Genomic DNA, 13,895 nt, shown 5'->3' with positions numbered 1-13,895 from the left:
ATTCATCAGTTTAATGCGGTTTCCTTTTAAACCAGGATTTAAAGCTCGGGTGGGGAACCTCCAGTCTTAAGTTGATCTGTGGCGTGAGACAATAAATGAAAATAAGAAATAAACTAGAAATATTCACTGTGGTTGTATGCCTCCGCCAATCAGTTTCAGTCTACATATTTTCCCTCAACTCATATGACCAGTGAAGTCATATCATGTTTAAAAGGCAAAAAAACATATATAGGCAAAATTAACCTTGACCTTTGAGCATCGCAATCCAATCAGTTCATCTGAGAGACAAAGTGAATTTATGGACCAAGTTTTAAAGGATTCTCAAGAATTTTTCTTAAAATAGCCCAATGCTAACATTTTATGAGGTCACAGTGACCTTGACCTACCACCAATATCTAATAAATTCATCCTAGAGTCCAAGTGAACATTTTAATCAAAGAAGACAAAATTCCTTCAAGACGTTCTTGAGATACTGCATTCACAAGAATGGGCAAATGTCAAGAAAACTTAAGTAGATGCAAAATGTTGCACTATCTGATAGAAAATTGAAAAATTTAATGAAACCAGTGTGCTCCATTTGAGAGGACGTGCTCACAGTGATGAAAAGGGTCAATCAGGTCATTAAAGCTGCAACATGCAAGTAAACTGAATAAGATGCATGGACACAATTTAACAGTCTCAAAAAATAAAAATAAAGTTTGTAGAAAAAAAGTTCACTTGTGCATTGTCATAGTTATATTTTTAAAAAAAAATGTAAATAGTATTACAGGAATGTTGATGAATGGATATCTGATCTTCCAGTATTTTGTACTAATTTACACATAATCACCTTTTATTACAGTCGAACAAACCATTACTCATTGCGTTTCTCTCCTGTTTGGCTCTTTGTCTCACTGCACCGTCACATCTCAGCTCTGCCAGGGTCACACAATGACCGCTTGTTCGGCTCCACATCAAAATCCCAAGGATCAGACTGGATTTGTCAACCGTATTTCCAGGAGTCCTCTTTATACTGGCCTCTCCTCTGTCCTCCTGGGTCTGACATGATCGCAAAGCTCTGCAAATAGTTCAGCTTCATCTCCCCTCTCTTAATAACAAATAATATGCTTAGTAATATCAAACAGTCGATGTGTAGTCAGAAGACTTTTTTTATTTTACTTCTAATTATTATTTTCAGTGATGAATGAAACAACGATGAATAAAACTTGGAAAGTGACATATTCTAATTTTAAGAGCTGAGTGATGGTAATTATGCTCAGAATTTCAAGGCCAACACAACTTTGCTTTTAATTTAACTGCAAATTTTGATACTAAGGAATCTGAGGAGATACAACTCCAGCTTCTTCTGAGGAAGTGTTTAATAATTAATTATCTTTGTAAGAACACATAAGATCCCCCTCAACTGATTAATTCGCTAATTGTCATAAAGGAACAACTTTTCACAAACCTCATCTGGTTCCAGCTTCTCCAAGGTGATGATTTGCTGGTGATGATTTGCTGACCTTATTGTATTCGCAATATCTTAGGTGTTGGATTTTTGGTCAGAAAAAAACAATTCACACTCCCTATAAGCTTAAGAGAAAACATGATAATGTCTTGATTGACAAAATGGTCATAAATGTGGATTAATAGGGGTAATAAAGTAATTAAAGTGCTAGTTTAAGCAATATTCAAAGTCAGTGGCAGACAGCAGTGTAGTAAATGTCTTTGATTTGTTTGTTTTTTTGTGGTGAGCTTTAGTAAATGTTTGACAGTTGTTGTAAAGTAGACCTTTGCATTCTAATAAAATGTTCCAGTCTGACTTCATTATGGCTTGATACAATGAGATGAACCAACATATTTAATGTACTTAGTGTTTTCCATGTTTTATCCAATTCTCTACTTTGCTGTAAACCTGTATTCACCTGGCATTGTTGTGAGTTCATCAAATAGAGACAGTTACAGAGAGTTATCACTGAACCAAGATCCACTTGCCTTAGATCTCAGATTTCTATATATTCTCTAATTCATATTTGTTAAGGACACAAGAGGAGGTAGAAATAATTGCAGGGTACTGATCAATGGACACGCCTCAACAGCTGACTCTCACTCATCTGTTAATCTATTGACCCATCGAGCCCATTCTCTCCATCTTTCAGTCTTTAATCATTAACACGACTCAACCTGCTTGATCAATGCATCTTAGAACAAACACACTCCACCTTTGGCTTTACAAACAGACACAGTCAATATTTATTCTGTTGTACTGTGGAGTGTTTGACAAATTCACAGTTATGACAAACAGTTCCTCATTAGGAGTTCTAATTCTTTTGGCATTGTGCAAATGTTTGCGCTTGATCCATCTCACACCACGAGCCCCAACACACGAAATCCATCACAGATTTGTTTGTGCCGAAAGTAAGTGGGAGGTGGAGAGTTCACTTTTATGGAAAAAAAGCAAAGGTTTATCTTTTGTAACACACACAGAAAAACCAATGGCGGCGCTTAATGCTTATCTGCAGCCAGACCGAGCCTATTCACAGCTTTGCTCTGAACAAGTGCTATGCAAATACCCCTTTCTCCGCACACTAAAGCCAGGGGTCAAGGAGTTGTTGACCTGTCTCGCAAAATAAAAAAAAGAAGACTTTGCCCACAAGGCATGATGAAGTGATAGTGAAATAGAGTTTAGGTCAGGAGAAATTTCCACTATGGATGCAAGGGAGCAGACATCAAACAGACATTCCCACAGCTACATAAAGCCAAATTACTACGGCGAGGAGAACAACGAGGAGAACAACACAGGGTTACAAATTACCCTGGAACACAGCAAGACAGATGGCCACATCATACAAATACATACACACACACACACAGAAAAAGCATGCACAAGCACCTCATTACATTCCCATGTTTCTCTTGCAGACAGTTTCGCTTCCTTATTGCATTCATAAACCAGAGGTCCTGCTGGCAGACAAATTTGACTGACTATACCTTCTTTCACATGAAATAGTCAGTACCAACAGAGACAGGTTTAAGTGCAAAGGTCTGGCATGTAAACGGCTGTAACTCTGCTTCTGGCATGTACAACATGGAATTATAGGTTTTCATAGCCGCAAGGTGTTAGACCGGAATATGACTACTAACACATTAAAACCAGCGTGGTACCTTGTGACCTTATATGACTCCTCTATGAACATCCTCTACACACAATGTGCAAACACCTTCACAAGCTCTGGGATAACTGGTTATGAGACTCCAGATGGACCAGTTACCTTACACACACACACATTATTATGCATTGGCAGTAACAATAACAAGTCTACAAAGGCAAACAGTGACACAAAAAGGAAAGGAGATACAATCAATCCCTAAGTTCACCAGGGATGCGATAAAACGGAGGAACATAAAATGCAATGAACCAAGATGGAATGCACAGGGGTAATGACACGCGCAGGGTGCAGTGAGAGAATAACACCTCGAACTGCGACCTACTGTACTTTTAAGCTGTGCATTCACCACCACTAGAGGGTTAGCAATAAGGATGTTGTCATGTTTGAGTCCTGTAACTCCACAAAAGTATTTCCTGTAGGTAGTTAATTTAGGGAAATGGGCGTTACAGTCAGTATAGCCCCTCCCAGTGGAACTTGACACAATTATCTCAAACTTTCTGACACAGGACATATTGTTTGTTATGCAAGGTGTAGTAGTTCAGTACGTGTGATACTCCTTTGATTGTGTCTCAATATAGCTTACACTTCGGCATGTGGAGAATGTTGTTGTAATTTAAAAAGGTGTGTCTGTGTGCGTTTGTGACACCCAGAAGACTTTGTTAGTGTGTTACAGTTTGCAATGTTATGTTAATCAGGTCATATGGATAGCTCGGTAACAAAACATTTGCAGCTACAGCTCTAGGGGTGCCTCTTCCATAAACCTTTAATTCACCAATATTGGTTAAGTTACCATAGCTGAAACTAAATAGTTAATAATGAATTATTTGATCAACCCAATATTGTTTAGAGACAAAATAAAGAATTCACTACTTCCAGCTTGTGAACCGTAAATTTGGTTTTCTTATTGTTTTAATCAATTTCTCTGGGTTTTGGAATGTTGACCAAACAAAAGAACTGATCTGAATAAGTCACCTGCGACCTTTTGTTGAGCAAATGATTCATCTAGAAAACACTTGGCATATTAATCAGTAATGAGCTCTTAGTTGCGGCCCCATCAAAACACCACTGTAAACACAATGAGTGTTAGCCCCTCCCTAGCTGGAGAAAGAAACTACATTATTTGAACTTCTGCCTCCAGTTTGTAGAACAGACGTTAAAATGTGTATATTTAGGTCCAGGCCGATATAACCCTGATGATTTTTTTATAAATAGTTTTCATATAAACTCTCCACAAACATATTTATCTTGATCTGTAAAATTGCTTCAACGTTCCTTTAAGACATTATGATCCAATAAATGGGATCATATTGATTATCTGGTTAATTATTACAAATCTTGACAAAGAGTTGTGGCTCCAACAAAAGACTCTTAACACTGTTTAACCCAAGTAGGGTCACCACTGGCCTCAGGGTCATCTCAGACAAGTCAAAAAAGCCAACACATCAACTCATAGATACAAAATAACAGTCTTGATTTGTTTTTCTGGTAACAGATACAATGTTATGCTGGTAACTTTCGAGTTTATTACGTAAATGCAAAGAATCTTAAATCTACAGTTAGGTCCATAAATATTTGGACATTGACACAATTTATTATTTTGGCTCTGTACACCACCACAATGGATTTGAAATTAAACAATCCAGATGAACGTTAAGTGCAGACTTTCAGCTTTAATTTGAGGATATTTACATCCAAATCAGGTGAACGGTGTAGGAATTACAACACATTTTATATGTGGCCCTCCCTTTTTAAAGGGACCAAAAGTAATTGGACAAACTAACATAATCATAAATGTAATTGTCACTTTTAATACTTGGTTGCAAATCCTTTGCAGTCAATGACAGCCTGAAGTCTGGAACCCATAGACATCACCAGACAATGGGTTTCGTCCCTAGTGATGCTCTGCCAGGCCTCTACTGCAACTGTCTTTAGTTCCTGCTTGTTCTTGGGGCATTTTCCCTTTAGTTTTGTCTTCAGCAAGTGAAATGCATGCTCAATTGGATTCAGGCAAGGTGATTGACTTGGGCATAGCATAACATTCCACTTCTTTGCCTTAAAAATTCTTTGGTTTCTTTTGCAGTATGCTTCGGGTTATTGTCCATCTGCACTGTGAAGCGCCGTCCAATGAGTTCTGAAGCATTTGGCTGAATATGAGCAGATAATATTGCACAAAACACTTCAGAATACATCCTACTGCTTTTGTCAGCAGTCACATCATCAATAAATACGAGGGAACCAGTACCATTGGCAGCCATACATGCCCGCGCCATAACACTGCGTCCACCATGCTTCACTGATGAGGTGGTATGCTTTGAATCATGAGCAGTTCCTTCCCTTCTCTTCTCTTCCCATCATTCTTGTACAAGTTGCTCTTTGTCTCATCTGTCCATAGGATGTTGTTCCAGAACTGTACAGGCTCTTTTAAATGTCGTTTGGCAAACTCCAATCTGGTCTTCCTGTTTTTGAGGCTCACCAATGGTTTACATCTTGTGGTGAACCCTCTGTATTTACTCTGGTGAAGTCTTCTCTTGATTGTTGTCTTTGACACAGATACGCCTACCTCCTGGAGGGTGTTCTTGATCTGGCCAACTGTTGTGAAGGGTTTTTTCTTCACCAGGGAAATAATTCTTCTTTCATCCACCAAAGTTGTTTTCCGTGGTCTACCGGGTCTTTTGGTGTTGCTGGGCTCACTAGTGTGTTTTTTTCTTTTTATAAATGTACCAAACAGTTGATTTGGCCACACCTAATGTTTCTGATATCTCTGTTAGTTTGTTTTTATTATTCAGCCTAATGATGGCTTGCTTCACTTATAATGACAGCTCTTTGGACTTCATAATTAGAGTTGAGAGAAACAGATTCCAAACACAAATACCTCACTTGAAATAAATTCTAGACCTTTTATTTGCTCGTTGTCAATGAAATAACGAGGGAATAACACACACCTGGCCATGGAACAGCTGAGCAGCCAATTGTCCAATTACTTTTGGTCCCTTAAAAAGGGGGGTGCCACATATATAATGTGTTGTAATTCCTACACCGTTCACTTGATTTGGATGTTAATACCCTCAAATTAAAGCTGAAAGTCTGCCCTTAAAGGACATCTTGATTGTTTCATTCAAAATCCATTGTGGTCGTGTACAGAGCCAAAATGGTGAAAATTGTGTCAATGTCCAAATATTTATGGACCTAACTGTATATTTGTGATGAATCCGTATTGCTACTGCAGAGCTGCTTAAACCACACAAGGTTAAATGGTTCAAACATATCAGTTTGTATCAAGGAACCATCGCAGCACATTAATGAGTGAAAAATTACAGCTGTTAAAGTCAAAGCAAGAAAAATAAAAACCACACAACTTGTCATTTTTGTGTGTAGGATCACTGCAAAGTTTGATACGAGGGATGATTTACTGTCCATGCATGTTCTGCATGGCACTACCGAATGAGCAGTTTTGTTTGAACAAGCTGATTTGCCTTAAACCAGCTGTGGACACTATCATTGGACAGCAGACGCGTTGACAGAGAAGCTCTTTCAGTCATTGTGTTCAAGCAATTATTGCGAGACTTGTTCGATCATTTATTCTATTCTAGGATTTTACAATATTGTAAAATAGCCTTTGAAAGGAAAAGGGATTCACCACCCCAGTGAAATGTCAAACGAGGTATCTCCTGTTCAGTAGGGACACGTGACCATCACTAATCCATTCCCTGAGGTTCAAAAAACCTGACGGGTACCATTTTTTCCTCCAAACAACCAAAGTAACACAACTGATTGTTTTGACTGTTTTTGTTGAGCATTTTGTGATGGTCAAAAACATAGAGTAGAATGTGAATAATGGTTCCTGCCTAAAGACCAGCAAGACACTGATTTGCAATAACACTGTAAGATAAGATAAGATAAGATAAGATGCATTTATTCGTCCCAAACACATGCACAGTCATGCAAAGGCACACTCATGCAGGTAGGGAAATTTAATCTCTGCTTTTAACTAGAGCTGTGAAAAATAACGCGTTAACGCGTTATGATTAAATTACAGGATTAATTCGTTGTTTTTTTTTAACGCATTTAACGCATGCGCAGAAGGACCTTCCAATTCCGCCGCCTCTGCATTACGCCGGGTTCACACCGGACGCGGAAGCGACGCCGAAGCGAGGCGTAAGCGCAGCGCCAATCCTCTGGCTCCCATCCACTCCCATGTTAAACCGCAGCGCTGAACACACCGGAGGCTGAAGCGTAGCGTTGTGCCGCGGCTGCCTAGCGCCGTGAAGCGATCGTTTCGGCGTCGAGTCTATTTTTTCCGCTTGACGCGAGCGTATCGCGACAGGAAACACACTGAAAAATGATTTTAAACGATATAGATGACATATTTTATATGATATAAATGATCAAATATGCATCCCATACTTTGTATTCACGTTCTGTTGTCTTGGAGTTTTAATTTTACCACTTTTACCAACCACATTATTTAATGTCCCCCTCTGCCCATCCACTACAGCCACACAAGCAGTCATGAAGATAAAAAAGAGAGGGGGGGGGGGGGGGGCTACGTATTCTTCACATAGGCTTGAGTGGAGAATACGTAATTTACCCTCGACACCCGACATTTAACTGAGCTAACAGCGGAGAAGTTCTTCAACAAGGATCACATTAAATAAATCATTGAAGTGGAGAAGTAACTTGAGTTGTTGATTCTCAGCATATGTTGTATAAAGACAACACCAAAAAAGACACATGTTGGGATGCTGTTGCAGTTAATGTTGGAGCAACAAGTAAGTATATGCTTGAAAAAAATGATTAAATGCCGTTTTTACTGCAGGCTGATAACAGCAGCAGTATGTGATATTATTAGTAATGCGCGGCGCTTCGGCGTCGCTACCGCGTCCGGTGTGAACCCGGCGTAATGCAGTCAGACGGCAGCTGCCATTCAAACAAACAAACAACATGGATAATTCTGATGAACCTGAGGACCTTCTGGACGGGAAGATCGTGTTCCAAAAAAACAAAGATCGAACATTCAGTAAAACCAAGGTGATATGCACACTCTGCGAGAAGACGTTATCGTTTCACCGTAGCAATACCCGCCTAACCACCGCAACGCGAAGCATGTGTTGGTCGGCGAGGGGCGTTCAAGTGGAATGCGCCAAACCAGACTCACTCGCCGGACACATTGTGCAAAAGAAGCGGTCAGCTTTACTGTCAGAGAATTTGAACAAGTTAGTTTGCCTCACCAACTGGCTAAAGACCGAGTAGCTAAGAGGGCCTTTAGAGGCATTAGATTGTATCATGGTGTGGTTAATGGTTGTGTGACAAAAAATATAAAAAATGTCAACCATCCTATGGCTAAGAAGCTCAAATAATTTCTGTTTAATTTTTAAAAAAAGTTTTATTCAACCACACAATGGCTAAGGAACCCGAATTCTGTTTAGGATGAAGATTATATTAATGTTCCATATGGAAAAGCAATGATAACTGCTGAAGAACTGCTGAGTTGCAGCACAAAAGAAAAGTTAAATGTCAAAAATCTTATTTTCACAAAAATATTCCGAAAAAATCGGTAATGTGATTAATCATGATTAATCCATAGAAACCTGTGATTAATTTGATTAAAAATTTTAATCATTTCACAGCCCTACTTTTAACCCATCTGGTGCAGTACACACAGAGCAGTGAGCAGCCATGTACAGCGCTCGGGGAGCAGATGTTGGGGGAGTAAGGTGCCTTGCTCAGGGGCACTAGACAGGGTAGGGAGACTCTTGGATTTTTGGACAGATCAATCCAGGTTCGTCTTTTGTTGTCTCTCCGTGGAGTCGAACCAGAGACGAACCAGAGACCTTCTCTGCCCATAGTCCAAGTTTCTGCCACTAGACCATCGCCTCTCATAATGTCATGTAATGTCCAAGGGTGTTTCAAAACTTCACCAACTTTTCTGTACAGGCAGCCTTTCAGCCTCTCACAGCCGCACTACACTGTGGCCTCTTTGAGCATCCACTGCCCACAACAAACCCACACAACCATCCTGACTGCCAATATCACACAAAGACACCATGTTACTACAACCCACAGTGAGGAGATTAGGGGGGAAGAGAGAGAGTGCATTTATGTTTAAAAAAGAGGTTAATCTCACACTGTAGCTATTTTTATTCCATTTTATTTAGATGCTTTCACTATTGTGTTCGCGTCTCAATCATCCGAGTACAGCAGGGAGATTTCATATTTACAGAAAAAGGAGGTGTGGAAGTGTGGATTTCTTTTTTTCCCAGAGAGTGCTGCGTGCTTGCTCCTCATAGAGAGCGGGAGGGCCGAGCACGAGACCCTGCGAGGGTGACACAGTGTCCAGCGCTGAATCAGCGGGTCGCATGTTGTGTAATCTCTCTCTCTCTCTCAGACACACACACACTGATTAACAGCACACAGAGAGGTGGGGAAGAAAAAAACGTCTTTTTTTAAACAAAAGGAAACGGCGGCCCAAAGAAGTGTTACAGTTGTGGCTCTTCTTGATTCAAAGCCCCGCTGCCACTGAATGGGTTCAGTTGGCCTATAAAACAAATCTCTTCAAACAGCAAATTCTTAAGGCTTGACAGAAGTTTTTGTCGAGAAAGTTCAACAGGAGACACACATAGTCCTAACCCACTCAATCGCTCTGAGGGGCATGATGTGATCTCCACGCTGCTCTAAGAGGGATCTAGGAACCACAGGGAGTCCTTCAAGAGGAGCAAAATGATCAGTTGTGTTTGATTCTCCACGAGAAACTCAGCCTTTGTTTCTCCCCTGGACACTTTTATCTACCGTGTTATACAATTCATTGCTAAACATTAATAATGAATCCTTATGGAGATCCCTAACACGAAACAAAAGTGTTGTCTATGGATCCTAATCAGTGACTGTTTGAGGGCATGTGACACGAAAATGTTTGGGAGCCCCCTGCTGTAGAAAACAGGCTTAAGAGCAAACTATTCACTCAATGATTTACCTTGTAGACTGGGTGCAAAACATCTTGGGATTGCAAAACAACTGCCTGCTTGTTATCTATGCTAAAAGTAACTTCAGATAAAAGCTGGAGGCATACAGTCACTTTAATGTCTGAACTCAGATTCAATCACTGTTCACACTCGGTGGGCCCTGCATGCAGGATCCAACCCTAAGTTGCAGGGCATCATACCACACACCATGCATGTACAGTACATGTAAACAGCGGCTTTTCCCATGGTGCACGCAGAACAACAGCAGTGAATTGATCTATTGTTGGATGGTGGTGGTTGTATGCAGCCCACTCACCCCTATTTACTGTACGTTTCAGGATGACAGCCCACTTGGTGAAATGACTGCTGTACTGTTGCTGTGAAGACATCCTACTCTTGCATGCATTAGATATTTCATTTATAGCATCACACAGATTATTTGCTAAACCATAGATCTTGATGGGCATAATTCTGCAAAAAATGCCCATTGAATGAAATCTGTAAAGGAAGATTTAATTTACTAATGAACCAAATACACATAATGTGTATATGCATAATATTTCCACTGGTCCTTTACACATCATTAAGGGGCTCAGCTTATCTATTTAGCACCAAGCAGCACTTCAATGCATAAAATTACAACTTTTAATACCTTCATGCTGCTCCCCACTGACCACCATGTGTAAAGTAAGGCAAACCACCGGCTCATAAAGTGGATATGTGGTTAATAAATAGATGTATAATTATATTAGTTGTATGCCGCACATCTTTCTAATAGGTGTTTAGAAGAATATATATTGAGGGGGGGTCTTAATGATGCACAGTAGAGTTGGGACCAGATCTAACCACACAGGAGACTGTCACAGGTTAGTCAAATCCAGAGGTTCTGAAGATGAGCCTAAACTAACTGTATCATAGTTAAGAATAATTTTAAGTGTTGGACAGTTCACAAAGTGTGTCCTTGACTTCTTATGCGGCCTGAAAAGCACACAAAAAGGCACATTGTGTACTTAAAGACGCTTAAAGCCTCACAAAGCATCCTGCACCGCCACAAGCCTCAGCACTTCCACGTGATGTACAGTAGGAGAACTTCGTTTAAAAACACACAACTTTTACTTCTCTTGGTCTCCACACCCATACACGCTCCAGCAAAAGTCACACACTTCACAGACACACACTGTGACACAGGAAACACACGTTCGGCACACATGTCCTGCCCCAACACGCGTTTATTCAGTCGAAATAGAACTTTTGTTTGACCACTGATTTATATTGTGTCGTTACAGTAGCAGGTCTGTGCAGTTCGCCTGCCAGCCGGGCAGCGCTTTCAATGACAGGATTTGTCAGGGGAGTCTGGCTTCCCTGTCCCCGCATGAGGACAACACGTAGCCCACAGTGTGGTTGGCGAACAAAGTTCAGAGACAACAGGTCCAACTCACCAGGGTTTGTTCATACTGCAGCGCCCGCTGGTCGGTCCCGTCCCCCGCCATGGCTGCGTGTGTGTGCCCGGCCCCCGGATCTACTGGTTGACTTCAGAGCAAACAGCGATGTGTTTCTGAGTGTGCGCTGTTAAAGCATTGGTCTGACTGGAGCTCGTGCGTGTGAGTTCACTTGGTGAACTCCAGCTACACACTGCGCCCCGCTGTCACCAAGTTCCTTCATTTTATATCCAAGACAACTCTGCGCTCAGACACCGTGAGGCGGGACTTTCTCCAGGATCGACCCTCCCATCTGGAGCTGTGCGTCAATCAAGGCTGGGCGCTCACAGCGTGCCGGTTCAAACTGTTCAGGAGAAAACTTTCTGTCTTTCTTTCTTTCTTTCTTGCTCTTTTTTTTTGTTACTTTTTACTTTCTTACTTTATCCTTTCTTTCTTTCTTTCTTTCTTTCTTTCTTTCTTTCTTTCTTTCTTACTTTTTACTTTCTTACTTTATCCTTTCTTTCTTTCTTTCTTTCTCATTTTCTTTCTTACTTTTTACTTTCTTACTTTATCCTTTCTTTCTTTCTTTCTTTCTTTCTTTCTTTCTGTCCTTCTTTCTTTCTTCCTTTCTACCTTTTTAATGCTGTCTTTCTGTATTTCTTCAATTCCTTCTTTCTTTCTTTCCTTCTTTCTGTCTTTCTTTCTATCCCTCTTTCTTTCTTCCTTGCACATTGTTTAAAGGTAAACTTGAGAGGAGCAAGCACTAAATCATGAAGAAGTCATGGACATTTCACTTCGTATATCTGAAGCACAAAGAACAATCAATGGAAACACTATGAAAGGATGGCAGCATAGCTGTGATGTAGCTCACACAGTCAGGGACCTTTATGCAGGACAGCAGGAAGTGAGCTACGTGAGGACGGCAAAAAGCACCAAAGAGCAGAACATCTGGACTAGGCGGAGGATAAGACATACTAGACTCAATAATACACCGCACTAAAAAAACACACATCCAACCAGCCATTACTACCAAATAGAGGAGTCAGTGGAGAATGTAATGCGTCACTCCAATAAGTTAGAGAACAAGGAAAACTAAAGAGGGAAATTGCAAAGCATGGAGCGGAAGAACTGAGGCTGGAAAAGTGTATTATAATATTGGTGTCACTACATTGGTTTCATTAAAGAAAAAACTGAATATTGTTTTCTTCTGAATGGGCCATAAGTCTCTTCAAAGTCTGGATCCTTACAATGATTCTTGGCTAAAATGCCAAATATGTTATTCTTGCTAATAACAGCTGAAATATTATTGTGTTGGGTCATCCGTTCCAACCATAATGCACAGCAAGCAATGGTGGCATCAAGTTGATCAAACCTTGCAATGTGGTTCTTTGGGGGGGAAATTGGGGAACAAATTAGTTTTCTTTTCTCTTGTACATTCATGATTTGAATCTCAGAGAATCTTTGAGGTTTACTTTATTGAAACCAACGTATATATACAATCCAAATATTGTAGAGAAATAAATACAATTGAATTATATATTTTGAGTTAACAATTCTTTAAATAGCAAGAACAGGTGAGACTCTTAATTGTGTCGTTGTTGTTTGGTATGTTAATGTGAATAACAAAAACCTTTAGATTGTCTGATATTAGATTATCAGATATGTTAAACTCTTGAGTAAAGATATCAAACAATTTTGCAAGCATTCTTTTTCCTGCATGGTTAGCATAACGTTTGTGATACACGACCACTAGCATATTTCAATCTAAAGGGCTAATTAACAGTTTGTGTTGCATCACAAATGTGACACCAAGACATAAAACTGGCTTGTGTCCTTTTAAACTTTGAACAACAGCTCTACTTGTGGACAAATACTACTCAAGTTACCAACAGGTCCACAAGGTACCAGGCTGGTAGTTCAGCTCATTTTGGAAAGTGCTGAAGTTACAAGGTATAAATATTGGTATTCTTAGTGAAAGACTTGCTGCCTCACGCCGTCACATGAATGTGTCACGTCATACATAGTAAATTTTGTTTGATGTTCTGTAATTTGATACACTAGATGACAGTAGAGTGACATGACAAAACAAACATTGTAAGTCAGAAAAAGAGCTTTGACTTAAAGTGAATCCACGAATGGAATTGGTGGGCAGTAAACCCGGCTATTCTATACAGGTTGAATCTCTAGAACTTTTAACTCCTAACGGTTTTCAAGATATAAACCGTCGGCCCCAAGCAAAGGACAAATCTGTTCCACGGATCAAAAACTTGATACTGAGAAACTGAAGTGTTTGATGTTCTTTTGCAGTGAAGTGAAACAAATACGGGGAGCCTATTCATAGCTATCAGCAAGGTGTTCAACCTGAAATG

At 40.1% G+C, this 13,895-nt stretch overlaps 1 protein-coding gene across 1 annotated transcript in view; it reads right to left on the bottom strand.

The window, feature by feature from the left end:
• clcn2c (chloride channel 2c) overlaps positions 1-11,778 on the bottom strand; it is a 134,873-nt gene extending 123,095 nt beyond the window's left edge. Inside the window, 1 exon segment of the mRNA XM_053422892.1 lies at positions 11,548-11,778. Coding sequence (XP_053278867.1) covers positions 11,548-11,598 — 51 coding nt within the window. The 5' untranslated portion in view covers positions 11,599-11,778.
• Positions 11,779-13,895: the final 2,117 nt, after the last annotated feature.

This window comes from Pleuronectes platessa, chromosome 5 (assembly GCF_947347685.1).
Source record: "Pleuronectes platessa chromosome 5, fPlePla1.1, whole genome shotgun sequence".
In the NCBI taxonomy this organism is placed as follows: Eukaryota; Metazoa; Chordata; class Actinopteri; order Pleuronectiformes; family Pleuronectidae; genus Pleuronectes; species Pleuronectes platessa.
The sequence above is the reverse complement of the archived record's forward strand: the minus strand, read 5'-3'. Positions and strand labels throughout refer to the sequence as shown.